Raw genomic sequence first — 25,102 nt, 5'->3', positions numbered from 1 at the left:
TGCTACCTACCGTTGTTTCCTTCATGTCTTTTGTTACTGCCATAACCACCTCCGCCCGGCGTACAAATCCGCAGTCGGTCCCCAGCCTTCACGTAACATGAGGCCTTTCCGCCCACGTTGATGACCTGTCCGCTACGTCGAATCCACAAGTTCAGTCCTCTTGCGGCTGGCTGCCCACCTGCCATTCCATATGGCTGGAAAACACGTCGTTCTGACAAGATGCCGGTGTGCATGTCGATGAGAAATTCGACTTCTCGGATAACACCATCACCTCCCCTGAACAGGCCATCACCACCGCTGTTCTTCCGAAGGCCAAATCTCCTTAACAAGACGGGATACCGACGCTCTAGGACTTCGGCATCAGTGATGCGAGTGTTCGTCATGTGGCAGTGGATACCATCCTCTCCAACCCAGGAGGGCCCAGCACCACTACCGCCTGCTATTGTCTCGTAGTACCCGAATCCGCCTTTCTGTGAAAGGCCGAAAGTGAAGTTTGCCATGCAGCCGTTGCTTGCGGCACAGACTTCGAACGCTTTCAGGATAACGTCGACGAGACGTTGATTCGTCAAGCCGTTGCCTGCAGCCACGGCCGCCTCCTTTGTTGGTGCGAGAAGGCTGCCTTCGGGGATTGTGATGTGGACTGGGAGAAGGCATCCTTGGTTGAGAGGAATGTCGCCATCGACGAGGCATCGCAGAGTATATATGATACCTGCGTTGGAGACAGCCCGCGGGCGTTCCAGTTACCTGTCGAGGAAAGCATATCAGCCACCTACTTTGACAGGCGCCCGAAATGGCTTACATACCGTATGCTTGAGGGCTCGTGCCCGTGAAATCAAAGTCCGCACTCCCCGAGTTGGGGTCGATGCTGATTTTCAGTTGTATTACCGAACCGTCGTCCATAAAATCCTCCGCCTCAAAAACAGATCGGCCCTTTTCTCTGACCATTTTCTTGAAAAGCTCTCTGACGGCATTCTCAGAGGCCCTTTGAACCCCGCCCATATATAACTGCGGCGACTTTGTTAGTGTCGTAATGCGTCAGAGAAGATGCAGAGCACATGCTTACCAGGACTGTGTCTAGGGTATACTCCTTGATAAGCAAACCAATGAGGCTGTTTCCTTTCTGATTAGCGGCAGCCTGGGCCTTGATGTCGGTCATGTTGTCTTGGAACGACCTCGCTCCTTCGCACCCAGGATATTGACCTGGTGCCACCACCATCGCTTGATAGACCCGTTCGCGATGAAATACCCCGTTCTCGACAATCTTTATACTTTCAATAACCGCTCCCTCCTCCCAGATCTCTTTGGAGGTTGCCGGCATTGATCCAGGGACAATTCCTCCTACGTCTGCATGATGACCTCTTGAGGCTGTCCAGAATAGCACTTTCTCTCCGGCAGCGTCAAACACAGGGCTTATGACTGTCAAATCTGGAAGATGTGCACCGCCAGCAGCGGGGGCGTTACTCAGAAACACGTCGCCATCCTTGATGTTGTCTGACCAGTGCTCTATTTGCCATCGCACCGAGTTGGCCATGCTTCCCAACATCGCCGGAACATGTGGAGCATTGGCAACAAGGCCGCCGTCGGCCGAGAAGATAGCACAGCTGAAATCAAGGCGCTCTTTGATGTTGGTGCTCACTGACGTTTTCTGAAGCGCACGACCCATTTGCTCGGCTATTCCCATGAATCGATTTGCAAAAACAGATAGCTTGATAGGGTCGATGGCCGGTTCCGTGCCCGTGGCAGGAGGCGTTTCAACGTCGATTACCAGCATTGACGACAACGCCGTCGCAGTAGCATTGGGTGTGATGACAATTGTCTGCGTTTGATCGATCACAACAGCCGGTCCACGGACTGTCTCTCCGACGCGGATATTCCGCAAGTGAAACATGGGGGCATCGATAATCCCGGTCTCGCTAAAGAACATCCTTTTTGTCTCTTTCGATCTAGCTTGTCCTGCCAGTTTGATTGTTCCCAGCTCACTCAACCCGGGAATATCAGACGATACTGTCTTGGCCGTTGTTCGGACCCTAATGTCGTCGATAATGATTTGCCGACCTGTTGGCGTAAAGCCAAATTCCTGATGATGCTGCTCTGTGAACCTAGCGGCAAAGTCCCACGAGCCACTAGGCTTCTCTATCATTAGAGATGTGTCGCTCCCTTCGTAACGGAGATTGAGGAAATAACTCGACTCGAGGAACTTGCATGCTGGGTCCGTCTCCCGGATGGACTTGGTCGCCTTCTCTTCCAACTCGTCAAACACTAACCGTATTTGCGGCTGCGTTGGAGCTGAAAGAATCTCGGAACAAGGCTTCCTTTCCTCCTGAGTGGTGTCCGCAAGCGCCATCCCGTAAGCGGACAGCACGGATGAGTATTTGTGTATCGCGACCCTCGTTATCCCAAGTGCTCGAGCGATATCGCAGGCGTGCTGTCCGCCAGCACCTCCAAATGCTGCAAGAATGTGGTCTGACGTAGCGTAGCCCTTTGCTTCTGTGAGAGCACGGATCGGCCTGCACATCGTCTCGTTTGCTACCGTGATGAAGCCGCTAGCGACCTCGTGTACACTGAGTGTGGTGCCCTGGTCACGGTTGATCTCCTCAGCCAAAGCCGTGAGTTTATCATAGGAGGCGTCCACGTCGAGCGGCTGGTCTTGTGAAGGTCCGAAAATAGATGGAAATTGCTCGGGAAGGATACGACCAAGAACCAAGTTAGCGTCGGTGATGGTTGCTGGCCCCCCTTTGCGATAACAAGCAGGTCCAGGGTGGGAGCCAGCGCTTTGAGGTCCAACGGCCAAGATCCCCTTTCGCCATGCTAGCACACTACCGCCACCGGCAGCAACCGTGTTGATATCGAGTTGCGGAAATTGCACGGAAACTCCAGCAGTAGTGGTCTCGAAAACATGCTCCAAAGACCCGGCGTACCGCGATACATCTGTTGAGGTTCCTCCCATATCAAACCCGACAACTGCTTTCGGGTTCTTGGGCGTATAGCAAGTTCGTGCATATCCTATGACTCCTCCAGCTGGGCCAGAAAGCAATGCTCTCAATCCAGACAGCTTTGTCGGATGTACCAATCCACCGTCTGATTGCATGATTCTCCAGTTGACAGACTGCAAGCTTGTGGTATCGACACCTGCCTTGAATCCCTCGAGGTAATTGTGGATCTCCGGTGTCAAATAGGCGTCTGTGACAGCGGAGTTTGCTCGAGAAAGCATTTTGATTGCCGGCGAGAGTTGACTGGAAATGGAAACCTGCGTGAAACCGATCTTTTTGGCCTCCTCCGCGACTGCCAGTTCATGCTCCGGGAAGGTATAGGAATGCAAAAAACAGATGGCGATGCTACGGAATCCTTCGGCGAAGGCATCTTTGAGCGCTCTCCTGGTTTCCTCCGTGTTGAGTCTTTCAAGAATGCGGATCCGTTCGCCAGAGAGACCAATGACAACATCATCAGAGTCCACTGTCGTGCCATTGCAGGTATTTTGGGGAACGCCGTTGGCGGAAAGTGGTCTATTCACTTCATCTATTCGTCTGTAGGACGTCGAGTCGTGCAGAGTCACTCTCTCAGAAACCTCCACAACCTTGGAGTATAGGAGATCGGGCCTTTTCACGTTCAAGGCAAACATATCTGGGCGCGATTGATTCCCAATCTTAAGAAGGTCCTGTCGAGTCTATGTTCAGATGTGAAACCTGCGGACGTTGACCTGGACTCACTCGGAAACCGCGGGTGATGAACAAGGCCGTCTTCGCGCCTTGTCGCTCGAGCAGAGCATTCGTAGCCACCGTTGTTCCCATCCGTAAGGAACCTGGCTACTCGTTAGCTGGAGCAAAGATATCCGGTCTAGACTGCTCACCTATGCAACTCAAATCCAACGGTATGCCCCTTGGAACTGTGGCTCCGGTGGCCTCCTCAACTATTCTCCGCAGGGCTTCGATTGGGGCATCTTGATAGTTTTTCGGATCTCTCGATAATAACTTGAAGACTTTTTCTGAGCCATCAGGGTATATAACAACGACGTCCGTGAACGTGCCTCCACGATCTGCCGGGATACATCTACGTGAGCCGCTGATCACGAAATCAACAGTCCTCCGAAGGCTCACCTAATGAGACTTTGATATCGCCTACTGGCGCAACGTATCCGAGTGAACCCATGCTGAGAACTTTATTGGGAAGTCAACTTAGGGGACTGGCCCGCAACAGCTGCTTCGTCCGTCGCTTTATATACACTTACGGCGGGAGCTCCATCCACTCGCATGGTCGCCGAGACAATGGTCCGTGGGCTGTCCGTCCTCCTTGCCCTCCTTGTCCTCCCAGAAAGGATCGGACGAGGCCTCCGAAATAACTTGGCGGAGATGTGGCCCGACGGTCTCCAACGCCATGTGTCGGACGTCATGACCGAGAAACCGCGAGGCCAAGCTGATAACTTATCTGTGATGGGGGAATGGCCCTGGAGATAAGGTTTGATTACCCCATGGGACAATGCTCGGCGTCCCATGCCATGTATATATATCGTGCCGCATCAGCGACAGTTAAACCGACATGTTGTGCGACTCTATCTTTGTGATAGAACTCAACGACTGGACAACCCTCTTCTGGAAAAGCCCAAGAAGAAGCCTTATTCATGTTGCAGAGATACATCTACCGAGTTCCAACTGTATATTTCCCTAAGCCACTATCATGGGGTTCGCCTTCAACAGCCGAGACCACTCAACTCCCCCCGAGGTGTTCAACTGGAAGCTTTTCTGGGTTATATTCACCGCGGCTGGCGGATCTGTAATCTTCGGATATGATCTGGCTTTCATCGGCGGCGTCTTTTCCCTTCCATCCTTCATCGAAAGGTTCAAACTTGAGAGTCAGAATTCGAGCGCCATTCAAGCTCACATGGTCAATACCTGTATGATATCCTATCTTCGAACAGAAAAGCGTACCACGAGACTCACTAACTGTGTACAACAGTCCAGGGCGGAGCCTTCTTTGGAGTCATGATGTTCTACTACTTCAACGAACGCTTTGGTCGCCGCGTCACATTGATTGCAGCGGGTTGCGTCTTTAACCTTGGAGTGGTCATGCAGGTTGCTTGCGATGGCAATATCCCCGTTTTCTACGTCGGCCGACTCGTCAGTGGACTGGGCATCGGTGGTACAACGTTCGTTATACCGCAGTATCTCTCGGAATGCGCTCCTGCTGCTGCCAGGGGTGGGATAGTTGGTTGTGTAGAGTTTCGTCCATTTTGCTTTGGTGAGTATCCAGCTAACCTGTTCGATGGATATACAGTTTGAAATTGGAGTACAAGTCGGAACGATCGTTGGTTTCTGGATCAACTATGGCGTCGAGAGAAACGTGAGACCACTCCGTGAAACTATATTGCTTCCATTTCTTGTTTGCTTTGCTAAACGCTCGCTGGATACCGCATTCAGGTTGCCCCAACTGGTGACAGGCAGTGGTTCATCCCTATAACGTTCCAGTTCATCCCTGCCACCCTCATGATGATTGGGCTCTTGTTCCTCTGCGAGTCACCGCGATGGTATTACACTCGTGGCCGTCGTGAGGAAGCACAGAAATCCCTGGTCTGGCTACGACAACTATCTGCAGAACACCCCTATGTAGCCAGTGAACTAGCAGACTACGAAAGACAGATGGAGCACGAGCTGTTGATCACTTCGTCGTCTGGCTTCAGGGCAGTCCTATCCGAGACGTTCAACAGGAAAATCATACCTCGTCTTGTCCATGGCTGTCTCCTCATGATCTTCCAGAACAGCACGGGGATTAACGCCATGAATAACTTCTCTGTTACGTTCTTCCAGGTTATAGGGTTCCAGGGCTCGGTATTTACCCTCCCCAGTAACAACGCTATCATGTACGGAAAAACCTAATTTACTTCTCAGTCGGCGAAACTCTTCTCAACGGGAATCTACGGTATCGTCAAGGGCGTCGTTGCGACAATCACATTCCTCTTCTTGATAGACCGGTTCGGAAGACGACCGCTCCTGTTCGCTGGATCCGTCATGTGCGCATTCTCAATGTACTATGTTGCCGCATACTCGTCAATCACCAACTCATTCAACTCCAGCCAGCCCCAGAACGCAGCTAGTAACTCCGCCGCTGCGTTTATCTATATCTTCGGCGCGGGATATGTAGGCCTCCCTCTTTACTCACACTTGCGCACAATCCATTCGAACTGACGTTCACTCTTCAGGCCGTCGGCTGGAACCTCCCCTGGATAATAGCAGCCGAGATCTTCCCAACCCGCGTGCGATCCTTCTGCATGGTCATGACTACATGTTCGCACTGGCTCGGCGAGTTCTACACCGCGTACGCGGTAACCTATATGTTCGACAATATTACCTACGGAACATTCCTGTTCTTTGGCTCAATGACCGTCCTGGGTGCGATTTATATGTATCTTCTCGTGCCTGAGACGAATGGTGTGCCGCTTGAGGATATGGATGATTTGTTTGAGGGGAGGGGGTGGGCGCCGCAGATGATGAGGGCTTATGAGGAGAAAAAGGAGACGGACGTTGTTCGGTTGAAGGAGATGGAGAAGGAGGATCCTGGCGTGAAGGGGGAGTCGTCTGGTTCTTTGGCTTAACCGTCGAGGATAACCACTGTACATTACAAACCGCTGAGCTCTTGAAAGCGATCAACTTGAAATCTTTCTTGATACTAGTCTAACCTGCATATTGAGGAAAGGGCCGAGTGAGAAGAGCTTACATTGGGAAAGAGCAGTCGTCCACCTGCATGGCGCCTTTCCCAGGTGTGAGATATGTGCACGACGTCAAGGAAGGTGCCAAGGGACCCCCCTTTATTTACTTGATAGGAAGGAGACAGTCTGTATGCCAGTCTGACTCCGTCCTATCTCCATGGCTACCTAATTGGAAGGTCGCTTTTCAGCTTGACTGCCAGGTCGAGCACAGGGGACGCAGGTCAAGAATGAAGAATAGATAAGGTTTGTAGATTGCCCTGAAGACAGATAGCCCTAATCAAGCCTGTTGCTTCGAGGGCGCTGCTCTCATCCATACCTAATCAGCGAGCGCAAGGTTTACATCTACGACACAGTACCAATGAAGTTTAAGCTGAATCATGATCATGTCAATTATCTAGCTACCCATAAGACATAGCAAAAACATGACACGTCCTTTTGATTTTCCATTTTAGAGCGCGCTATATGCAGTAATTTCTGACTTCCCAACCTTACGGCAGAAAAGCCTACTCAAACCACACTAGCAACGCCCACAAAGACCCTTGGAAGACCGATCAGGAACTTTTTACGAAGGGGGAGCACCACGGCCACGGCCGAATCCGCCACGGAAGCTAGGAGCGAACTCGCCGGGGGCACCGCCCTCCTTGCCTTCCTCACGGCGACGGTAGCCACCCTCACGGGGAGGACGGGGGCGACGCTCGCGCTCCTCACCGCCCATCATGCCGCGGGGGGGAGCGTGAGAACGCTGCTGCTTGATGTGGGTGGCGGGGACGACCTCAGCGGGGAGGTGGAGCCATTCGCGGAGGTAGTCAAGACCCTGTGGTGTGTTGTTAGTTGTGTTGGCTACAATGGTGGTTGCAATTTGGTTTCTTATTGTGGTAGCGTACCTCGGGGGTGAGGGTGTAGTAGTAGTACTGCCACGAGAACTGGGTCTTGATGTAGCCGCGGGAGTTGAGCGACTGGCAGGCCTTGATCACGTAGAGGTTCTTGGTGTCAATGTCGCCGTGCTTGGGAAGGTTGAAGTCCTTCTTGGCCACGAGCACACCCTCTGTTCCATCGTCAGTAATTGTTTCACTTCGTTCGCAGCTCGATTTCTTGTCGATGCGGCCGCCGAGGGAATTTTCGTGCACATACCGCGGAAGAGGTACTCGTGGATCTTCTTGCGGTCTTCCTTGGGGATAAGCCTGGAGCATTGTTAGCAAAGAAGTTCAAGTCACTCTGTATCAAGGGGCGATTCTTACATTGTTGCGAGTTCCTGTTGCTCTTCGGGGAATCGCTCTAACAACGCGCGAAGAGGTTGGTTGAAATGGAGTGTTAAGAGTGGAGCGTTGCTGCCGAGTTAAAAGTGCGCTGATTCCTCTTTCGGATCCGGCAGGGCTTGCGCCCTAATCAGTAAGCTGATAAGATTGAATCATGTGATTTGAGGGTGATCATGTGACTTGTAGCTGGAGTTGCCTCCAGAGTGGGTCTTTACCTCATTCGATCTCGACTCTTGAACACCCATTCAGACGTTTCGTCACTCAACAGCTCTCTTTCAAGATATCAGACAAGATGGCGTCGCATATTAACGTCCTTTGCTCGTCCTTCCCAGGACTTTCGCTCCCCTCGACAGTCTCCTTTGCGCTTCCATCGACGTCAACTCTGTCGGACCTATGCGACAAGGTCTCTTCATATATCCCTCCCTCCGTGCCGCTACACTCCCTCATCTTAACGACCACCAACAACAAACAACTGCTCCCGTCATCGCGCGCAGTCTCCGATCTCCTATCACAAGATGGCGAAACAACCCTTCTGCCCCTACGCCTTAGCGTCCCCATGTGCGGAGGAAAGGGTGGTTTCGGATCCCAACTTCGTGCCGCCGGTGGACGCATGTCAAGCAAGCGCAAGCGCAACCAAGGCGACGATAACGGCTCCAGCCGTAATCTAGACGGCCGCCGTCTCCGTACAGTCAACGAGGCGAAGGCGCTAGCGGAGTATCTGGCAGTGAAACCCGAGATGGATAAGAAGGAGAAAGAGGAACGCCGACGAAGGTGGGAGGCTGTCGTGGATGCCGCGGAGAAGCGCCAGGAGGAGATCAAGAATGGGGGTGGGAAGCAGAAGATTGACGGCCAGTGGATGGAGGATAAGGACGAGATGAACGAGAAAGCTAGGGAAGCGGTTCTTGCGGCTATGAAGGAAGGTACATGGACCGACAATCTGAAGGATGCTATTCTCGGCGGGTCAAGTACCAGTGCCAGTGAGGGAAGTGGGCAAGAGAGTGCTTCTGCGTCGGAGAGCGAGGAAGAGGAGGTCGAGATGAAGGATGCACCTGCTCCAGCCAAGACTTCTGCACCGAGGAAGTACATCGGCTTTGATGAGGATGACGAATTTATGAGTGATTCCGAGGAAGAGGAAGATAATGATCCAAAGGGAAAAGGGAAAGCAAAGGCTTAAGTGGTGTTGTGAGGGCTCTACTATCTTATGAACTTTTATTGCATGCCATGATCCAGCGTATATATATATCTAGCTATCAAGCCTTGTTTTCGCAATCAATCCATGATGTTTCCTATCATAATTGTTAGCTTCCATGTAATCCGACAGTAGTCAGGCCAGTCCCGCCACTGCAACTTTTTACGGACGGCGGAGCGGACCAACAATGCTTCCAGAAGCCGCTCTGATCTCGTCGCTCATCTTCTTTTCTGTTCTTCCCACCCTTGAGTTTCCAATCATCATGTCGTCTTCTCTTAGGCGCATGTCTCCGAGGGCCCTCTCGCCGGCGTGGAGGTTCCCACGGTCGTATCAGCAGCCCGCGCGGTTCTTCCGCAATCAACATACCGCAACTCGCTTTCTGCGGCGAACAGCTACCTCCGGTCTAGATTCATCAACTACATTCTCGAAACCGCCATTACGAAGCCTGTCCACTGATACTGCCGATTCTCTCGAATCCTCAAAGCCTGACAACTTCATTCTCCCCATAACTTGCCCAGGATGCGGTGCATATGCGCAAACGATCGAGTCGAACGAGCCAGGATACTATGGCAAAACCAGGAAGCAGACGCGGAAACTCTTAGGTGAAGCGCTGAATGAATCGTTAGAGACTCCTGAGAGGCGAGACGCGATTGCGGCTATTGAGAATAAGTTATCGCAAGACGAGGACGCCCCTCAGCCGAGACGACGTGGGTGTTATCTTCAATATGCTTTACAATCTCCAGTCTAACAACTTATCCTATCTAGAGGCCCGCAAGCTCGAAAAAGCAGCGGATACCGTCGGCCAGTACCTCGCGAAATCGGCCACTCCTATACCGGTCTGCGATAGATGTCACGACCTCCTACACCACAACAAAGCGGTAGCCGCTGTCTCGCCTACGATACACTCCATCGGCGCATATCTCGATGATTCGCCCTATAGAAATAACCATATCTACCACGTTATTGACGCGGCCGACTTCCCCATGTCACTTGTTGACGGTATCTACGAAGAACTCTCAATTCAAGAGCAGCGCTCGCGCAATCGCCGATCAGCGACGGAAAAATATAAACACGGGAAGAAGCTACCACAGATCTCGTTCGTTATAACTCGCTCGGACCTTTTAGCGCCTACCAAGGAGCAGGTTGATTCGAAGATGGGATACGTCCGGTCAGTCCTCCGTGAGAAGCTGGGTATCCCATCTGAGGATTACCGCTTGGGTAATGTATACATGATCAGTTCTCACCGAGGCTGGTGGACGAAGAAAGTAAAAGAGGAGATGCGCAAGCATGGAGGCGGCATATGGATTGTGGGCAAAGCGAACGCGGGAAAGAGCAGCTTTGTGGAGTCTTGTCTGCCAAAAGACTCGAGAAACCTTGAAAAGCTCGCGGAACTCGTCACTCGTCGGAGTGAAGAGTCAGAATCGGCTGCGCCTCCTTTGCAAGACCAGCCAGAACTTGAAACGGATGGTCTCCTACCACCCGCTCCAAGGGAAGATCTCTACCCTGTTCTCCCGGTCGTCTCGTCGCTTCCTGGTACCACAGTCTCACCAATCCGAATCCCGTTCGGTCGCGGCAAAGGTGAACTTATCGATCTTCCTGGTCTCGATCGCGGCAATTTAGCCGACTACGTGGTGGACGATCACAAGCGCGACCTGATTATGACGAAGCGGGGAAAACCAGAGCGATACACCATCAAGCCGGGCCAGTCTCTGCTTCTCGGCGGCGGTCTCGTTCGCATTACCCCAACACGTCCCGATCATGTAATAATGGCCGCCTGTTTCCTTCCCATCGAGGCCCATTTGACAAACACAGAGAAGGCAAAAGAAATGCAAGCTGAACAACGCACATACCCCGGAACAAAGATGGTCACACCTGGAATAGGCCAAACAATCTCCTCGGCTGGAACATTCGACCTAAACTGGGACGTCACCCAATCACACGTCCCAATCTCAATTGCAAAGGCCATGGAACGGGGGATGAAACAGCCGTCCTTACCGTACCGTGTCATGTCTGCTGATATTCTCATTGAAGGCGTCGGTTGGATCGAGTTGACTGCGCAAATTCGTGCAAAAGCCGTCCAGGCGCAGCCACAAGAAGTCAACGGCGACAGCGAAGAGCTCGTCAAGTCACCATCCCTCCCGCAAGTTGAAGTATTCACACCTGATGGCAAGTATATCGGGTTCCGCCGACCCATCGAGTGCTGGCAGTTCACGCAGCAGAAGAACGCAGCTGACCGACGGAAGCATGGCGCGCGAGGGCGCCAGAATGTTGGACATCTGAAACGGACACAGCACGGAGCCTGAGTTGCTGATTGCTCATACTGATTAGTTTTTTGCATCTCCCCTGTACAAAATTACTCTACCATATAGTGACATACAGCATAGCGAACGGTGTTTGGGATATAATATGACTCGCCATTTACATCGCTTGCGGCATAAAACTTTATTCTTCATTGGAACTGAACTATGAGATCTACAATAATGTTTATCTGCCAGCACAACGCACCGAGGTATAGAGCAGGCACTTGATATGCGTCATAAATAGCTCTAGTGGGGTGGGGATCTTCGTGCTCACAGGGTTCTTATTCTTAATTCTTGCATGCCTTGACCTTATACTTATTCATTTCGTTCGCTTCTCCACGAACTATCATTTACAATCATCTTACTCTCATTCTTATATAACAATATCAGGAAATCGCATATTTAACATGCTCTCCTTCCGCGGTAAAAAGAACGCCTCGTCCTTCGACATCCCCTGGCGCTATGCAGTCTCACCGACATACAGAAAAATAACTAATCCCAATGGCATCATTTCCTTTGGAATGGCAGAGCATGTAAAGTCCTCGAGCGAGACCATTGCCTCGCCAGCATGATATCTAATTAACCCAGAGCCCCGTCCAGGCTGATATAGCCGACTATATAAACGAAAACGTCAGTCCTACTACACTGAAGACATATAACCCCCCGCCCCAGACTCCAACTCAACATATACAGTAATACTGATATGACACCCCCAGGTCACCTTCACCCCAAACTCCCTCTGCTACACCTCAACCGCAACCTCCCACCCCCTCGCACCATCCCTAGCCACACACATGAACACTTACTTCTCCCCTTTGACCCACATAACACCAGAAATGGTGATCAAATGCAACGGGTGCTCAGCGGCCGGTAACATGCTCGCCTTTGCGCTCGCGGAACCAGGAGATGCCGTCCTCGTCTCCCGACCCGTGTATGGCCGCTTCGAGCTCGATTATGGCGTTGAGGCTGGCGTGCAGGTTGTCTATGCGGATACGGATCCGTATGAGGTTTTCCAAACGGGTTGTATTGCGAAGTATGAAGAGGCGCTTGAGGGGGCGAAGAGGGGTGGTATAAATGTGAGGGCATTGGTGCTGGTGAATCCGCATAATCCTATTGGTTTGTACTCTTGAATATCCCTTTTCCTCGTATGAATTTGTGCTAACATGGAGTCCATGCAGGACGCTGCTACCCAACAGAAACACTCATCGCGATTTTGAAATTCTGCCAAAAGCACCAGATCCATCTCATTAGCGATGAGATCTATGCGCTGTGCGTATTTGATTCGGGGGATCCTGATGCGGTGCCGTTTAGGTCTGTTCTTTCTCTTGCTACGCCCGAGTTGATTGATTTGAATCTTGTGCATGTTTTGTACGGGTTTAGTAAGGTGAGTATCTGACCTCGAGTACTTGGAGCCCCTGTACTCTACGTCGTGCATTGTTATATTGGTGAAGAAGAAAAAGCTATCCCTAATATGATGACATATGTAGGACTTCGCCTCAGGCGGCCTCCACCTCGGCTTCATAATCTCGCACAACGCTGAGCTCCGTCGAGCGTGTTCGGCGATGCTGTATGTTGATTTTTTTTTTTTTGGCCAACCATAGTCCACCCAGGCTAGCGTCTGTCAATATACTTACTTAAGACCATGGGCAGGCGATTTCACAGTCCCTCCGGAACAGCCGAGACAGTAGGCACGGCGATCCTCCAAGACGAGAAACTTGTATCTCGTTTCATCGAAAAGTCACGGAAAGACCTCGCCTCTTCTTACGCGATAGCTACGACGGCACTGGACGAGGCGGGTATTGACTATATCAAGGGCGGGTAGGTGCCCAACGTCTAAATCTATCCTATATATGCCTATGTTGGCATACAGAGTAGAACTGACCCAGGTCTTGGACCCCTAGAAACGCCGGATTCTTCATCTACGTCGACCTCTCGCCCTATCTGCCTCCATCATCGCCAATAATAAGCAACGATACATTGTCATCCGGTCGCGAGCGCGAATTCGTCCTCGCGCAGAGGTTTCTCGATAACGGACTCTTCTTGCATCCGGGGGAAGAACATTGTAAGGAGCTTGGCTGGTTCAGGCTTGTCTTTTCGCATGAGGAGGAAGTTCTTAGGGAGGGGTTAGCACGGTATGTTTATCTTGTCGTTTTCCTTCTCTATTGTTTTGGGTCTGTGGCTTTGGCTTTGCTAACGGGTCAAGTAGGCTTGTTAAGACGGTGAAAGGGCTGGAAACGGTTGGATATGACGGTGATGTTGATGTGAGGATTACGATTCGGCGTGATTAGTTCTGTAGGACTGATTTTATCTATTTCTTTTGCCGGGATCATAATAGGCTATATGCTATATATAGGCCAGGCGTCTTGCCTGGTTTGCAGGATAGAGATTGTTGGTTCTGCATTATAAGGGAGACTTGGGCAACTCAGCACAAACATATAGATGTATTTCAAGCTTGAAAGTATAAGCCGACATCAAGCCGACCATTTGTATACATCATTAAAACAGGTATCAAAGATCATAAACTCATCACATAAAACCCGAGACCCAAAAAGACCATTTCATCCCAAGCGAGAGTGTCCTGCATAGAGTATCCATCTATTTCTTCCACTGTCCCGCATTCTCAACGCCCTTACCAACATTCCTCAAGCCATCCTCGAGTCCCGTCCCCGCAGAACCGAGCGCATCACCAACGGGCTTCCCCGTGCTGCCCGCGACGCCGCCAACTGTGCTGGAGAGACCGCCGACGGTGTTTCCGAGTGTTGAGGTGACAAACTTGGCGGCGCCGGTGGCACCCTTGTCGGAGGAGTCGGACCACTGGTTGTTGGGCATTGTGGTGGTGGTTGTGTTTGGAGTAATTTGGTTTGTGGAGGTGGGGGTGGGGATAGGTAGGCTTCTTGTTTTGGTAGATTGAGACGATGGAATTAGATAGAGGTGTATTGTGGTTGTTGAAAGAGTGGATGTTGACAGAGTGGAGGATGTTTTATATAGATCGTGCTTGGCTGCTCTGACGTCATAAGCGAGACCATGATTCTGGAAAGATCACTACTGAACGATCACTGCCACTGTCTCCTACGTACATTGTCGAGCATGGATCGGCACATCTGGCGTCAGATATCAGGTGATCGAAGTCTGGGGTATATGGAGGCTCAATATCATGAGGTCATTTTGTTGTTATGTTCGGCCTATTGGCAGGCTGGGAATTGTGTCCTCATCGCGAATCGGAATCACGTACGGAGTAGACTGACTACACGCTGACAGCGCAGGCGAAGGCAGGCTAGATCTTTCAAGCATGGGAATCAGCGGTGTGCGTCCATCTCTAATGTCTAAGTCATGCAGGAACCCTCTGAGGTCGCGATGCTGGCGTTTGTCCCCTGTAGTTTTTCAACTATGCACGACCTTCCATCTGAAGTAGATATTTCCACGTCCGTTCGGGCTGCACGAAGTAACAGCGTGTGCTTACCGGCAGTTCGACAATTGGTATTTGCGCCAGACTCAACTAGAAGCTTGATCACTTGTTCATTCCTTCGCGTGGACCCGATAGTCAACGCCAGGGGTGTTAGTCCGCCCCGGGTCTTAGTAGTCGACTGCTGGACCATGGTCCAAAAACATCTTGACAGGCTGAGCATGCCCGGTCATGGTGGCTATCGACCGTCTCCAATGGAGTCTACCCGGCGGAGGACGATAAAACAGTGTCTCATCTGGACAGTCTGTAAGGGAAGGATCCACTGCCCGTTAAGGAAGGAGCAGCCCTCTGCCCTCTGTTAGGGAAGGCACGATCTCCTCCAGGGAAGGAACGATCCGGCTTGTCCGTCACGTGGCCTCGGTAGCCCTCCATCGCATCCACAGACTCCGAGACTCGAACTCGGACATAGCGATAAGGGTTTACAAGGCTAATTTGCGATGATGACCTTCGGATTTAAGGTTGATACAGTTACAGACCCACTACTCTATCCTGCGGGTCTAACGACTCGGGGTTCGTTGCCAAAGCCAGTTTAGTCGCCGCACATCTGAAGCATAAGTCTCCTCGATATTGACGTACCTAGGAGTTTGGCTTCTGGAATCTAGTCATACAGTCCGTATGCAAGGTACGTACCTGGCGGGGGCAGTGGGGGCTTTCTAGCTGATCTAAATGTTTGACTCTGACCTGATAGGGCCCGGAATCATTCCACTCGAGGGTTTCCATCCACCAAAGGCCGAGAGAGGCCTCTGGGCTGCTGCTAGATTAGGGCTTATCGGCAGACTGCAGAGACTCGGGTGGCGCCGTACGCGTCTTCATCAGGCCAGCATGGGCTCCACTCCAGGGGTTGATCATGAGTATATAATACTGGGGTCAACATGGCTATTGAATACATTGTCAACTGGTGACCTATCTCCCAATTTCTGTCTTTCCACACTCTTTCAACTCAGCTGTCTCGATGAAGCTCTCAGTCAGCTTGGCCCTGGCCGCCTTGAGCCCTGTAGCCCGCGCATCGAGCATGCTGGGCACCCAACTCACCACGACCTCCCTGGGCAACTTGACCCTACCAATCCCATCCCTGGTGACGTTTGGGACAGGAGTAATCGGCGGCCTTTTCCGCCCAAACGCAACCGCCGACCCAGCCAAGGCCAGAATCGGGGTGCTCGTCATGCACGCCGAACAAGACTACACGACCTTCTACCCCTGCCGAGAACTGCCCGCCCGCGGGTACACAACGCTCTGCCTCAACAACGCGCAGAGCAAAACAGGCCTCATGAACGAACTCGACTTCGAAACCATGATGACGGACGTCGGCACAGGCGTGCAGTACCTCAATGCCCTCGACGGCATCGACAAGGTCATCATCTGGGGCCACTCCGGCGGCGGCGCCATGATGGCCGCGTACCAGAATGTCGCGGAGAACGGGGCCTCCGCGTGCAATGGCACCGAGAAGCTGTACCCCTGCTCGTCTGCCATGGACAAACTCCCGCCCGCTGACGGTGTCCTCTTTATCGACGCCAACTTTGGTCTTTCAACCATGACCCTCCTCTCGCTTAACCCGGCCATCACGAACGAGTCTACCGGCGCGGACATCAACCCCGGTCTGGACCTGTACAGCCCCGACAACGGATGGACCGAGAACGGCGCAAACTACACCTCTGCCTTTGCGCAGCGGTTCCTGTCCGGTATTGCGAGTAGATGGAACAGCATCCTCGCCTCTGCATCAGAACGCAACCAGCTCATTCAGTCCGGTAACGGCGATTACACGGACGACGAGGGCCTCGTCATCCCAGACGCGAACTACATTGGCTTCAACAGCAAACTCATCACCCAGGACACACGCTACCTCTCGCAAACCCTCTACAAATGGCCCCTGTTGCACAAGAACGGCCGCGTCTCGCGCCAAATCGTCCCCTCCGTCCGCGTCGCCTCGGCCGGGATCCCCTCCATCGTAGACAACTTCTACGACGGCGCGCTGAAAACAACAATCACCCGCTTCCTATCGACCTTCGCGGTGCGCATTGACGAGAGTACATTCAACGTAACAGCATCAAACATCACCGGCGTCGACTGGACCTCATCCCAAACCACGCCTATCGGGAGCGTCCCGGGTATCTCGAAGCCGCTTCTGACAATGGGAAACACGGGACACTATGAGTATCTCAATGCCGAGAAGATATACCTTGCTGCGACGGGGACGGACGATAAGACTATTGCGTTTGTGGAGGGTGCGCAGCATACGATTAATACTTGTACTGAGTGTGAGAAGTTTCCGGGGGAGTTTGGGGATACGGTTCGGACGGCGTTTGATTTTATGGATGGGTGGCTTGGGGAGGGGGGGAGGTTTGTGGGTGCTTAGATTTCTGGGTCTGAGATGGTGTTTTGGGTTGGGTTGCCTCGAGGCGCGATTCGGTTGTTGATGGTTGGGATCTCGTCTGCTTGGACCTTAAGGCTACCCATTCTACCCTACCTTGCCCGACTATTTTACCACATGCAGCACCTCTTGTACATGTACATATATATATGTGTAGAACAAGATTGTATCATTGAGTTTCATATCAATCGCACCAGTACTGTCATAACGCCTTTTGATTGTTCTCAAATCTGTGTATATCTAGCCTATATCATCTACTCAACATTGGTAAACGTAAACGTCGGCTGACCAGGCACCGCATGCTCAGCCTGCAGGCCCTCTCTCTTCTCACCGGTGCCAACAACCTCACCCTCCTTACCGCCCTCCTCAACAGCAACGACCTCGATCTCCTTAGCGCCAGTCGTCTTCTTGAGGTTAACAGTCATCTCCCTGAGAACCGAGAACTCATCGAAGGGCAACTTCCGTTCAAAGACAATCTCCGGCTTCTCCTTTGTGCCGATAAGACGCTTCTTGAGACCCTGCACGAAAGGCATGGCCTTCTTCATCTCGCCGAGCTTGCCGACCTTGGCGTTGAGTTCCTTGTCGTTTATGGATAGGGAGACGGCGTCGAAGGCTTCGCGGACGAGATCAATATACTTCTCCTGCCAGGAGGGGAACTTCTTGGCGGCGAAGATGGTGATCTTCTTGGGTTTGCGGGGGTCGAAGGTCTGGGCCTTGCCCTTGGCGAGTTTGCGGACGAAGGCGGCTTCGGCGGAGAGGATGCTGGAGGATGTGGTGCGGACGTAGTTGGTTGCTGCGGAGAGCTCGGGCGAGGGCTCGGGGACTTCGGGGAAGAGGGCGCGGTGGATGGTGTCGGGCTGGATGCGGTTAGATGTGAAATAAGAAATGTGAGAGTATAGCGAGCGCACTTTGTTCAAGATCTCGAGCCAGATGTACTCGGACCAGTGGGGAGCAATCGGTGACATCATGAGCGCCTGGAGCTCGATGTAGCGCAGGACCATGTCGCGGTGCATACCGATGCCAGCGGATGTAGAGGCCTCACGGTAGGCGTCACGGGCACCGACCAAGTCGTACAGGCCGGACTTCAGGGCGAGCTTGAAATTGGTACTAAAATGGGTTAGCGAATGTTATCCGGTTTAGAGTGGTAGACGTACTCCTGGTAGTGCTTCTTGGCCTCACGAACCAAGGTGTTGAGTTCGTTGTCGAAAACCTTGTCCCAGAAGTGGTCGGCGGGCCCAGTGCGCAGGTTCTGATCCTTTACAACTTCCTCGATCCACTCCTTGAGGGTGAAGAGACGCAGGATGTTGCTGTTGGCCACGCTCTCCTCAAAGTTGGCGTCTTCAATACCGTCACCCGCGTCAGCAAAGGCAATACGAGTAGCATCGGCACCGAACTTGTCGACCGAGTCCTTGAGAGTAAGGAAGTTTCCGGTACTCTTGCTCATCTTGTCACCGTTCAGGAGCAAGTGCCCGTTGGCGCGGACACCACGGGGCCAGTACTGTGGAGGGAAGAGAGCGACGTGAATGTACAGGAAGAAAGTCAAGTGGTTCTGAATAAGATCCTTTCCGGACACTCTGACGTCCATGGGGTACCAGTATTCGAATTCTCTTCGCATGGCTTGAAGTGCGTCCTTGCCGAGTCCGCTCTTCGAGATGAGCTCGTCGCTGACCTCGCGCCTGCAGAAAACGTAATCCCAGACCTCGTCAATCATCTGCTCGGGCTTGATGTTGAGAGTACCTGTCGTCTTGCCGTAACGGTCACCGTGCAAGAGGTGTGCAATGGTGTAGTAGGCCATATAGACTGTACTGTCACTCAGACTCTCAACAAGGAATTGCTGGTCCCAAGGAAGCTTGGATCCGAGACCGTACGTTCTAGCGCAAGCCCATCGGTTGAGCCAGTCGAGGTTCTTCTCGAAACCGTTCTTCGTCTCGCTAGCGTATGTGTTGAGGGTGTTGACAACGTGGTCGAGAGTGTCCTTCTGCCACTTCGCATCGTTTTCACCGTAGTTCAAGAACCATTGTCCGAGATAAGCAACAACACAGTCGTCTCCACTTCGGCTGACAACCTTGCCCATAGGGTCGGCGAATGGGAAAGCATCTCCGCTGTCGTAGAGAGACTTGCGAATCTTGTCCTTGGCGGCGCTGACAGGCTCGCCCTTGAACTCTCCAACGATCATCTTACCCTTGTAGAACGCTTCACCATAGGCCAACTCCTTGGCTTGTGCGAGCTGGTTGACATCTTTGGGGGAGTTGATCTTGAGCTTCTTCACCAGCGCGGGTGCAGTGAGGTTACCGTAGGTCGGCGTCTCAATGAGAGGGAAGATTTCAAGCTCGGCCCACTCCTTCTGGATGCCATAGTACTCAGACTTCTTCGCAAGGTCGAGCAAAGTGGCGTAATCATCAGGACTGTCCGATGGCACGCAAGTGACGACACCAGTACCCTTGGTGGCCGAGACACCATCCATGGGCAGGATGCGCACACCCTCCTTGTGGAATGACAGAGGCGCGTTGATGAGAGTACCGACGAAGGCGGATCCAGGAGCCGTCAGGACGGTCGGCAACTGATCCTGAGTCTTGGGGAAGTGCTCGCTGTCGAAGAAGGTTCCCTGGAAAGCCATGTTCCAAGCACCTCTCTTGGTGCAAATGTAGTATTCCTTCTCCTTGACCTTGAAGATTCCATACTCAATCTTGGGGCCAAGGAAGCAGCAGTTCTGACCGTACATGGTCTCTGGACGGAGGGTAGCGGGGATGAAGTAAACGTTGGCGTCATCCTCGATCCTGCCCTTCACGAGCTCCGCGATTTGAGGGGCCCATTCCTTGACCTTCAGCTTCATCGCAGTGTATTCCTGGGGCCCTATACCCTCGCCCTCAGTTCGGTCGTGGTCCATGCAAGGCTGGCCATCCTTGGGAGAATAGATAGTATACCGGTTGCCGTACTGAATCTTGCCGAGTTCGTACAGACGGTTCATCTGCCAGCGGACAAAAGCGTCATAGTAAGGGTTTGCGTCAGTGGTGACCATCTGTCGGCGCCAGTCGATTCCGGCACCAAGGCTGTCAAGGTCACGGATGGCAAGGGGAGGGAAGTGCTGAAGCCAGTACAGCGCATCCGCGAACTTGTGAATCTCCTCAATGGGGATACCAATGGCCAACATGATCTGGAATTGGTACTTCATCTTCACCGTCTTGGCGGCGGCCTTGCTCTTCTTTCCAGAGAACTTCTCTTGCTGCTCGCCCTTGACTTCCTGGGTGGGAGCAGCGACAGCAGCAGTCTCCTCATCCTCATCCTTGTAACCCTCAAAGTTCTGGCCAAACTTCTTGACCTCATCGGCGAGCTTATCGGCGCAGGCCTTGATGGGCATACCAGTGCAGTGGAATCCAAGCGGGAAAAGAGCTCTCTTGCCTTCCATACGAGCGGTGGCCGCCATGAACTCAACCTTACTAGCGGTGAAACTGTGACCCGCGTGCAGGGTACCGTTCATGTAGGGATAGGCCATGGTACCGAAGAACTTGGGGTATTTCTCGCGGAGCTCCTCGGGGGTCATGCTACCAGCAGGCACTTCGGACAGGGTAGGGGCGTCGACTTCGAAGACCTTGTTTTCCTTCCATTGTGCTTGGTACTTCTTTTCAATGGCAATGAGGGTGTCTCTTTTTTCAGTCTATAGTTACAAGTCATGAATTAGCACGTCTATTCCAGAATTTGGGCTATGATTGATGGAGGGGCAGTGAGTAGAACATTTTCGAGCTTCAGAGTGTTCTTGGAGCTGTTGCCCGGATCGAGCGCAGCTGCGGACGCAGCAGCGGCTGCCATGGCTCTTCCTGTAGTCTGCTGTTTGCAAACTGAATAGAACGAGCCCAGGGGCGAGTGTAGAGCAGAAATGAGTCAGGCTATGGCTTTTGATGCCGCGGGGCTCTCGGCCTCACCAAAAGGCCGCGCAAATTACTATGTGGGACGCGGAGCGCTCACCGCCTTCTGCTCCTGGCACCACCGCTTTCCCGTCACGTGCGCGTCTCGGAGATGTTTCTCTCGCCGACAATTTTGGCGACAAGGTCAACCATACGTTCTCGGTCCAATTTGCTCAGCCTTTACCTTTTTTCTGTCGCTCTTTCTTATATAGAGCATCGCGTATTTTTGTGCGCTCATCAGTCGCTATGGTGAATATCTTCAAGCGGACGAGGAAGCTGCAAACTGTACGTTCTCACCCCATGCCAAAGCTTCATTTGATTCTAACGTTGTTTCTCACAGAAGGTAATTCTCACCTAAACTCGATCCCCATTGATATACGATACTCCCAGTTTGACGGAGCAACCGTGCTCCAGTTTATTCCAACCCGCGTCGCCTGCTGACTCCATTGATAAACAGCTCCTCAACATCCGCGTCGGAAAAGGCGCCGCACTCCTGCCTACACCAACCACCGCAACCCAAGAATACCCAGCAGTCACACGTTTACACCTCACATATGCCCAGAAGATCTACGGTGGCCACCAAGGCGCGCGGCATTTCTGGCGGAATTGCCTCACTCGACTGAAGTACCATAACCCGGCCATCCCAATCACCGTAAAACAGATCACGGACCAGGAGGCACCGGCCTCTTTGACAGTATACTTTGCAGAGAAGATCAGCAATGCCGCGTCATTGAACAACTCAACGGTCAAGGACGAACATGCCCCGCCGCCGTCGGAGGCGGAGAAGACGGCCGTCGTCGATGTCCGAAACCTCACCTACGTCGATATTTGGAATAAGTTCCGGAACATGACTGGCGCTCAAGATGTACCTCCGACCGAGGAAGAGGAGGAACAGATCAAGAAATATCAAGAAATGGATAAAAAATCAGTCAAGGATCGAGCACGGGTGGCTGCTATTCGACAGGCCAAGTTGGATCACGAAGCGATGTTGAGAGCGGCAAAGGGAGAAGTTGAGAAGCTGAGGCAAGGTTAAACGATGTCTAGCAAACGTGTGCTGGACTCTGGCGTGTTTGGTCATTGTAACATAGCATTTTCTTTTTGATGTATTCCATGTAAAATGAAGGCCTGCGAATTATCTCTTGGGCTTCTGGTACAGCCTGTCTTTTACTGGGTCGTTTGCCCTGTATAATGTATTATTTATTTTGCCTCTTAGCTCCTGGTCACTATGCTGCTTCCTTGTGTCTGTTGTATCTTTCAGGTAAATAAATCACTGGCACTTTGCGTCCAGGCCGGCTTGAAACAATCGAAGCATCCACATTTTCTTATATACTCTGCGTGAACAACCTTGGACTACTGTACTCTTATGTACTTGGGACACCCGAGTCACCTTCAAGATCAATATCAACCCGCCTTCCAGAAGATGATCCATCCCGAAGCATTGTCAGGGCATCATTGACACCCGCCAGACCGTCGCACAATCAAATCCGGCGGTACCAAGGCTTCTTCTCAAGCTGACACTCCAGCCAACTCATAAGATCCTCCGCAACAGGTTCACAAAGATGAAAGAGCTTTATTGGAACCGTATGATAGCGAATACCTGGGTGTCGGTCCGTCAAGATCGGCAATCCCGTTAGCCCTAACAGGTGCGCTGGCGGACTGTCAGTGTCAGGGCTGGTGCACAAAGCCTCCTGCAAGATAGTTGCCGTCTCCCTTCCAACCATATCCAGGGCATATCGAAGCTGCCCTCCCGTCACGCACGCCCCGTATAATGTCTATGGCGCGTCTTGTGTCGTAGCGGTCGATGAGTAAATCTGCCGCTGCTTCTTGCAGTTTCCGCCCGTCGCGGGCAGTGTCAGCTACGCAGATGATTCTGAGTCTGCATTGCCTTGCTAGCTGAAGCGTGACGTATCCCGTTGTGGTTGAGGCTGTATATGAAGATGGTCAGTCAGTCTGGCTTCAACTACAACTGCGGCTTACAACAGAAAAGAGCAAAAGGTCTCACCTCCCCAAATGGCGATCCAATCTCCCTGCTTCACTTGCCGCGTCTCACCAGTCGGAAAGCGCTCACCCGCGATATCATCCGGTATACTGCTTCTATCAATCCGCTCCAGGATATGTATCAGATTAGGACCCGGCACGGCCGTCGCATTCGAGAAATCAGCAACAAAGCAGACACTCAAGGCCAGGGCAGCCGCAACTTATGCCACTCATACGGAACCCCCCTCCTGGATTGAGATGTTTTGCGGAATCTTATCTTCGCGGAGTTGTAGTGGGCTGCCACTGCGTATTCTTGGAACGGTGCCTTGCGGATGTCTCGATAATCGGTCGACGGCACGAGGACGAGATCCCCGAGTTGGATGCGTGTGGAAGAGCTATACGATGGCGATGTCTTGACAACGACACCGCTAGGTCTCGCCCGAAGACCCAGGCCAAGCTGGGAATTCCGAAGTTGAATGCGCTGGTGTTCGTTAGTCAGTCTGTCTCTTCCATTGTATAATGCAACTTATGGTGCTTTCCAGTCAACGGGATTAAGACCAACGGCGGCGATTTTAACCAGGATCTCGTTGGGATATAGTAGAACTGGGACGTCATGGTCTTCGACAAGGGCGTATTCTTCTTTGGCGGTTCTTAGGCGCAGGGCTTGCTGAGATGGCCTGATGGAGTGACACCAGGCTTTCTGCTCTGGTTCTCCCTGGTGGCCGGACAGCTTCGTTCTCAGTGATCGCTCCTCCTGCTGGAGGATGGTCGAAACTGCTGTGGCCAGATCCTCCAAGTCAACGTACATCATGCATGAACCCGAGCCTTCTCAATCTCAACTGTAGCAGATTGAACAGTGCATTTAGACTGCCCTTCTCCTGGCTCCGCTCAACTTCGCTCGTCTGCCAGCCCATTGCCCCTTCCCCCAACAAGCCCCTGCATCTTCCCACGCGCTATGCAGCCCGAATCAAAACCGATAAGGGTGGTGCAGAAGTACGGAGCACCAAGGGATGAGCTGGAGCGCATTCCTTTTTCCGGCGGAAAGAGCCCCGGACTACGACCCACGGCCCACGACCACGTTGTTTGCTGGGTTCAGCTCCATGAACATGATGCATGATCTATCCCATGCACTGCCCATAGTCCCAATCAATGGCTGCACAAAGAACTCTAGAGTCTGGACTCCACTAGCGAGGAGGAAACTACTACGGTAGAAGAATGGGATTCTTTTGCAGGCTGCGTTGCAGGGCAGGAGTGGGGGAAAGGGGTTCAGCCTTCAGGAGTCCAGGACATGTTCCTTGTTCTGCAGGGATGGTTTGATGTGGGTACTGCTTCCCTTCGGTTGGGCTGGCAATGGGAAGGAGAAGACGAGGAGAAAGTACGATTCTTGGACTTAGGCAGAGGCTACTGTCGAAAGGGGGTCAGACATTTGGATGAGCTGGATAGATTGGTTATGCGGAGTGGGCTGGATGAATTAGATAGATGTCTTATTATCCTCAACATCCTAATCACAAAATGAGAAAGAAAAACGAAACAACGCCAACCACTGCACCTGTAGATTTATAGTATATCCTATCCATGTTTAATGCATGCACCCATCCGCCCTTTTGTTAGTACAAGTGTCATGAGGTAAACAGTAAGAGACAAGAAAAAAAATATGGAGAGAAAAGTGAAACATTGAAACGCGGAAGAGAAAAGGTAAACATCCCATGCGCCTGATAAACGATAGTCATACAAAAGTAAAAATGTTCAGTGTTTCAATATTATCGAGTTATCGAAAGTTCAAGACACAGCGGGAGGCTGCACTGTCTCAGAATTGTCGTTCAATTAACCTCATGGGCGTACCCACTGCGACAACTGGGCCTACTTGTCGCTGGTAATATTTCCGTCCCAGCTGGATTTGTCCCGACGAGCACAGACTTCAGGGTTCGAGCTGGACCCGCAGCTTCAATA

The 25,102-nt window shown here is 52.2% G+C and overlaps 10 protein-coding genes across 10 annotated transcripts; 5 read left to right on the top strand and 5 right to left on the bottom strand.

Annotated features, from left to right (window-relative positions):
• Positions 1–2: 2 nt before the first annotated feature.
• On the bottom strand, positions 3–4,373 carry BDV17DRAFT_286754 (Hydantoinase B/oxoprolinase-domain-containing protein; the record flags this gene model as incomplete). Its single annotated transcript, XM_073761005.1, has 7 exons — positions 3–709; positions 804–1,005; positions 1,064–3,655; positions 3,708–3,799; positions 3,848–4,033; positions 4,095–4,154; positions 4,226–4,373. 7 exons carry the CDS (start codon positions 4,371–4,373, stop codon positions 3–5), a joined length of 3,987 nt encoding a protein of 1,328 aa, XP_073620781.1.
• A 298-nt stretch (positions 4,374–4,671) lies between these two features.
• Positions 4,672–6,583, top strand: BDV17DRAFT_286753 (sugar porter family MFS transporter; the record flags this gene model as incomplete). Its single annotated transcript, XM_073761004.1, has 6 exons — positions 4,672–4,888; positions 4,951–5,198; positions 5,269–5,334; positions 5,412–5,819; positions 5,880–6,128; positions 6,191–6,583. The coding sequence occupies 6 exons, from the start codon at positions 4,672–4,674 to the stop codon at positions 6,581–6,583; spliced, it is 1,581 nt and encodes a 526-aa protein (XP_073620780.1).
• A 478-nt stretch (positions 6,584–7,061) lies between these two features.
• On the bottom strand, positions 7,062–8,001 carry BDV17DRAFT_250948 (40S ribosomal protein eS10). Its single transcript, XM_073756376.1, has 4 exons — positions 7,936–8,001; positions 7,829–7,878; positions 7,582–7,742; positions 7,062–7,511 (listed from the first exon to the last, which is right to left on the bottom strand). Coding segments are annotated over exons 1-4 (465 nt in total). The 5' UTR covers positions 7,938–8,001; the 3' UTR covers positions 7,062–7,259.
• A 244-nt stretch (positions 8,002–8,245) lies between these two features.
• BDV17DRAFT_278960 (telomere stability and silencing-domain-containing protein) lies at positions 8,246–11,445 on the top strand (the record flags this gene model as incomplete). The annotated part of the gene is made up of 4 exons (XM_073759626.1): positions 8,246–9,068; positions 9,340–9,849; positions 9,908–11,238; positions 11,269–11,445. 4 exons carry the CDS (start codon positions 8,246–8,248, stop codon positions 11,443–11,445), a joined length of 2,841 nt encoding a protein of 946 aa, XP_073620778.1.
• Positions 11,446–11,647: 202 nt separating this feature from the next.
• Positions 11,648–13,884, top strand: BDV17DRAFT_70981 (pyridoxal phosphate-dependent transferase). Its single transcript, XM_073765002.1, has 8 exons — positions 11,648–11,975; positions 12,031–12,072; positions 12,159–12,558; positions 12,621–12,826; positions 12,930–13,009; positions 13,093–13,260; positions 13,344–13,574; positions 13,649–13,884. The coding sequence occupies exons 1-8, from the start codon at positions 11,850–11,852 to the stop codon at positions 13,728–13,730; spliced, it is 1,335 nt and encodes a 444-aa protein (XP_073620777.1). The 5' UTR covers positions 11,648–11,849; the 3' UTR covers positions 13,731–13,884.
• A 73-nt stretch (positions 13,885–13,957) lies between these two features.
• Positions 13,958–14,271, bottom strand: BDV17DRAFT_286748 (uncharacterized protein; the record flags this gene model as incomplete). Its single annotated transcript, XM_073761003.1, has 2 exons — positions 13,958–14,020; positions 14,080–14,271. 2 exons carry the CDS (start codon positions 14,269–14,271, stop codon positions 13,958–13,960), a joined length of 255 nt encoding a protein of 84 aa, XP_073620776.1.
• Positions 14,272–15,857: 1,586 nt separating this feature from the next.
• Positions 15,858–17,258, top strand: BDV17DRAFT_286747 (uncharacterized protein; the record flags this gene model as incomplete). The annotated part of the gene is made up of 1 exon (XM_073761002.1): positions 15,858–17,258. One exon carries the CDS (start codon positions 15,858–15,860, stop codon positions 17,256–17,258), a length of 1,401 nt encoding a protein of 466 aa, XP_073620775.1.
• A 203-nt stretch (positions 17,259–17,461) lies between these two features.
• On the bottom strand, positions 17,462–21,152 carry BDV17DRAFT_250941 (leucine--tRNA ligase CDC60). Its single transcript, XM_073756375.1, has 4 exons — positions 21,006–21,152; positions 18,428–20,928; positions 18,182–18,380; positions 17,462–18,130 (listed from the first exon to the last, which is right to left on the bottom strand). The coding sequence occupies exons 1-4, from the start codon at positions 21,078–21,080 to the stop codon at positions 17,528–17,530; spliced, it is 3,378 nt and encodes a 1,125-aa protein (XP_073620774.1). The 5' UTR covers positions 21,081–21,152; the 3' UTR covers positions 17,462–17,527.
• A 184-nt stretch (positions 21,153–21,336) lies between these two features.
• On the top strand, positions 21,337–22,414 carry BDV17DRAFT_250939 (mitochondrial 54S ribosomal protein mL61). The gene is made up of 2 exons (XM_073756374.1): positions 21,337–21,460; positions 21,633–22,414. The coding sequence occupies exons 1-2, from the start codon at positions 21,422–21,424 to the stop codon at positions 22,206–22,208; spliced, it is 615 nt and encodes a 204-aa protein (XP_073620773.1). The 5' UTR covers positions 21,337–21,421; the 3' UTR covers positions 22,209–22,414.
• A 239-nt stretch (positions 22,415–22,653) lies between these two features.
• Positions 22,654–24,627, bottom strand: BDV17DRAFT_298125 (uncharacterized protein; the record flags this gene model as incomplete). Its single annotated transcript, XM_073763621.1, has 5 exons — positions 23,715–24,627; positions 23,389–23,609; positions 23,178–23,350; positions 22,934–23,100; positions 22,654–22,881 (listed from the first exon to the last, which is right to left on the bottom strand). The coding sequence occupies exons 1-5, from the start codon at positions 23,961–23,963 to the stop codon at positions 22,654–22,656; spliced, it is 1,038 nt and encodes a 345-aa protein (XP_073620772.1). The 5' UTR covers positions 23,964–24,627.
• Positions 24,628–25,102: the final 475 nt, after the last annotated feature.

This window comes from Aspergillus undulatus (genome assembly GCF_047715775.1).
Source record: "Aspergillus undulatus strain CBS 261.88 unplaced genomic scaffold BDV17scaffold_2, whole genome shotgun sequence".
Taxonomy (NCBI): Eukaryota; Fungi; Ascomycota; class Eurotiomycetes; order Eurotiales; family Aspergillaceae; genus Aspergillus; species Aspergillus undulatus.
The sequence above is the reverse complement of the archived record's forward strand: the minus strand, read 5'-3'. Positions and strand labels throughout refer to the sequence as shown.

What these genes read in the sequence shown, in the direction of transcription:
- BDV17DRAFT_70981 (XM_073765002.1), top strand. Translation starts at nt 11,850, where the DNA reads ATGCTCTCCTTCCGCGGTAAAAAGAACGCCTCGTCCTTCGACATCCCC. An exon ending in CCGACTATATAAACGAAAAC is followed by an intron (nt 12,073 to 12,158) that starts GTCAGTCCTACT and finishes TGACACCCCCAG; the next exon opens with GTCACCTTCACCCCAAACTC. An exon ending in CTTAGGGAGGGGTTAGCACG is followed by an intron (nt 13,575 to 13,648) that starts GTATGTTTATCT and finishes CGGGTCAAGTAG; the next exon opens with GCTTGTTAAGACGGTGAAAG.
- BDV17DRAFT_250948 (XM_073756376.1), bottom strand. An exon ending in CCACGAGTACCTCTTCCGCG is followed by an intron (nt 7,743 to 7,828) that starts GTATGTGCACGA and finishes ACGATGGAACAG; the next exon opens with AGGGTGTGCTCGTGGCCAAG. An exon ending in ACTACACCCTCACCCCCGAG is followed by an intron (nt 7,512 to 7,581) that starts GTACGCTACCAC and finishes AACACACCACAG; the next exon opens with GGTCTTGACTACCTCCGCGA.
- BDV17DRAFT_250941 (XM_073756375.1), bottom strand. Translation starts at nt 21,080, where the DNA reads ATGGCAGCCGCTGCTGCGTCCGCAGCTGCGCTCGATCCGGGCAACAGC. An exon ending in ACACTCTGAAGCTCGAAAAT is followed by an intron (nt 20,929 to 21,005) that starts GTTCTACTCACT and finishes TTGTAACTATAG; the next exon opens with ACTGAAAAAAGAGACACCCT. An exon ending in GGCTCGAGATCTTGAACAAA is followed by an intron (nt 18,131 to 18,181) that starts GTGCGCTCGCTA and finishes AACCGCATCCAG; the next exon opens with CCCGACACCATCCACCGCGC.
- BDV17DRAFT_250939 (XM_073756374.1), top strand. Translation starts at nt 21,422, where the DNA reads ATGGTGAATATCTTCAAGCGGACGAGGAAGCTGCAAACT. An exon ending in GGACGAGGAAGCTGCAAACT is followed by an intron (nt 21,461 to 21,632) that starts GTACGTTCTCAC and finishes ATTGATAAACAG; the next exon opens with CTCCTCAACATCCGCGTCGG.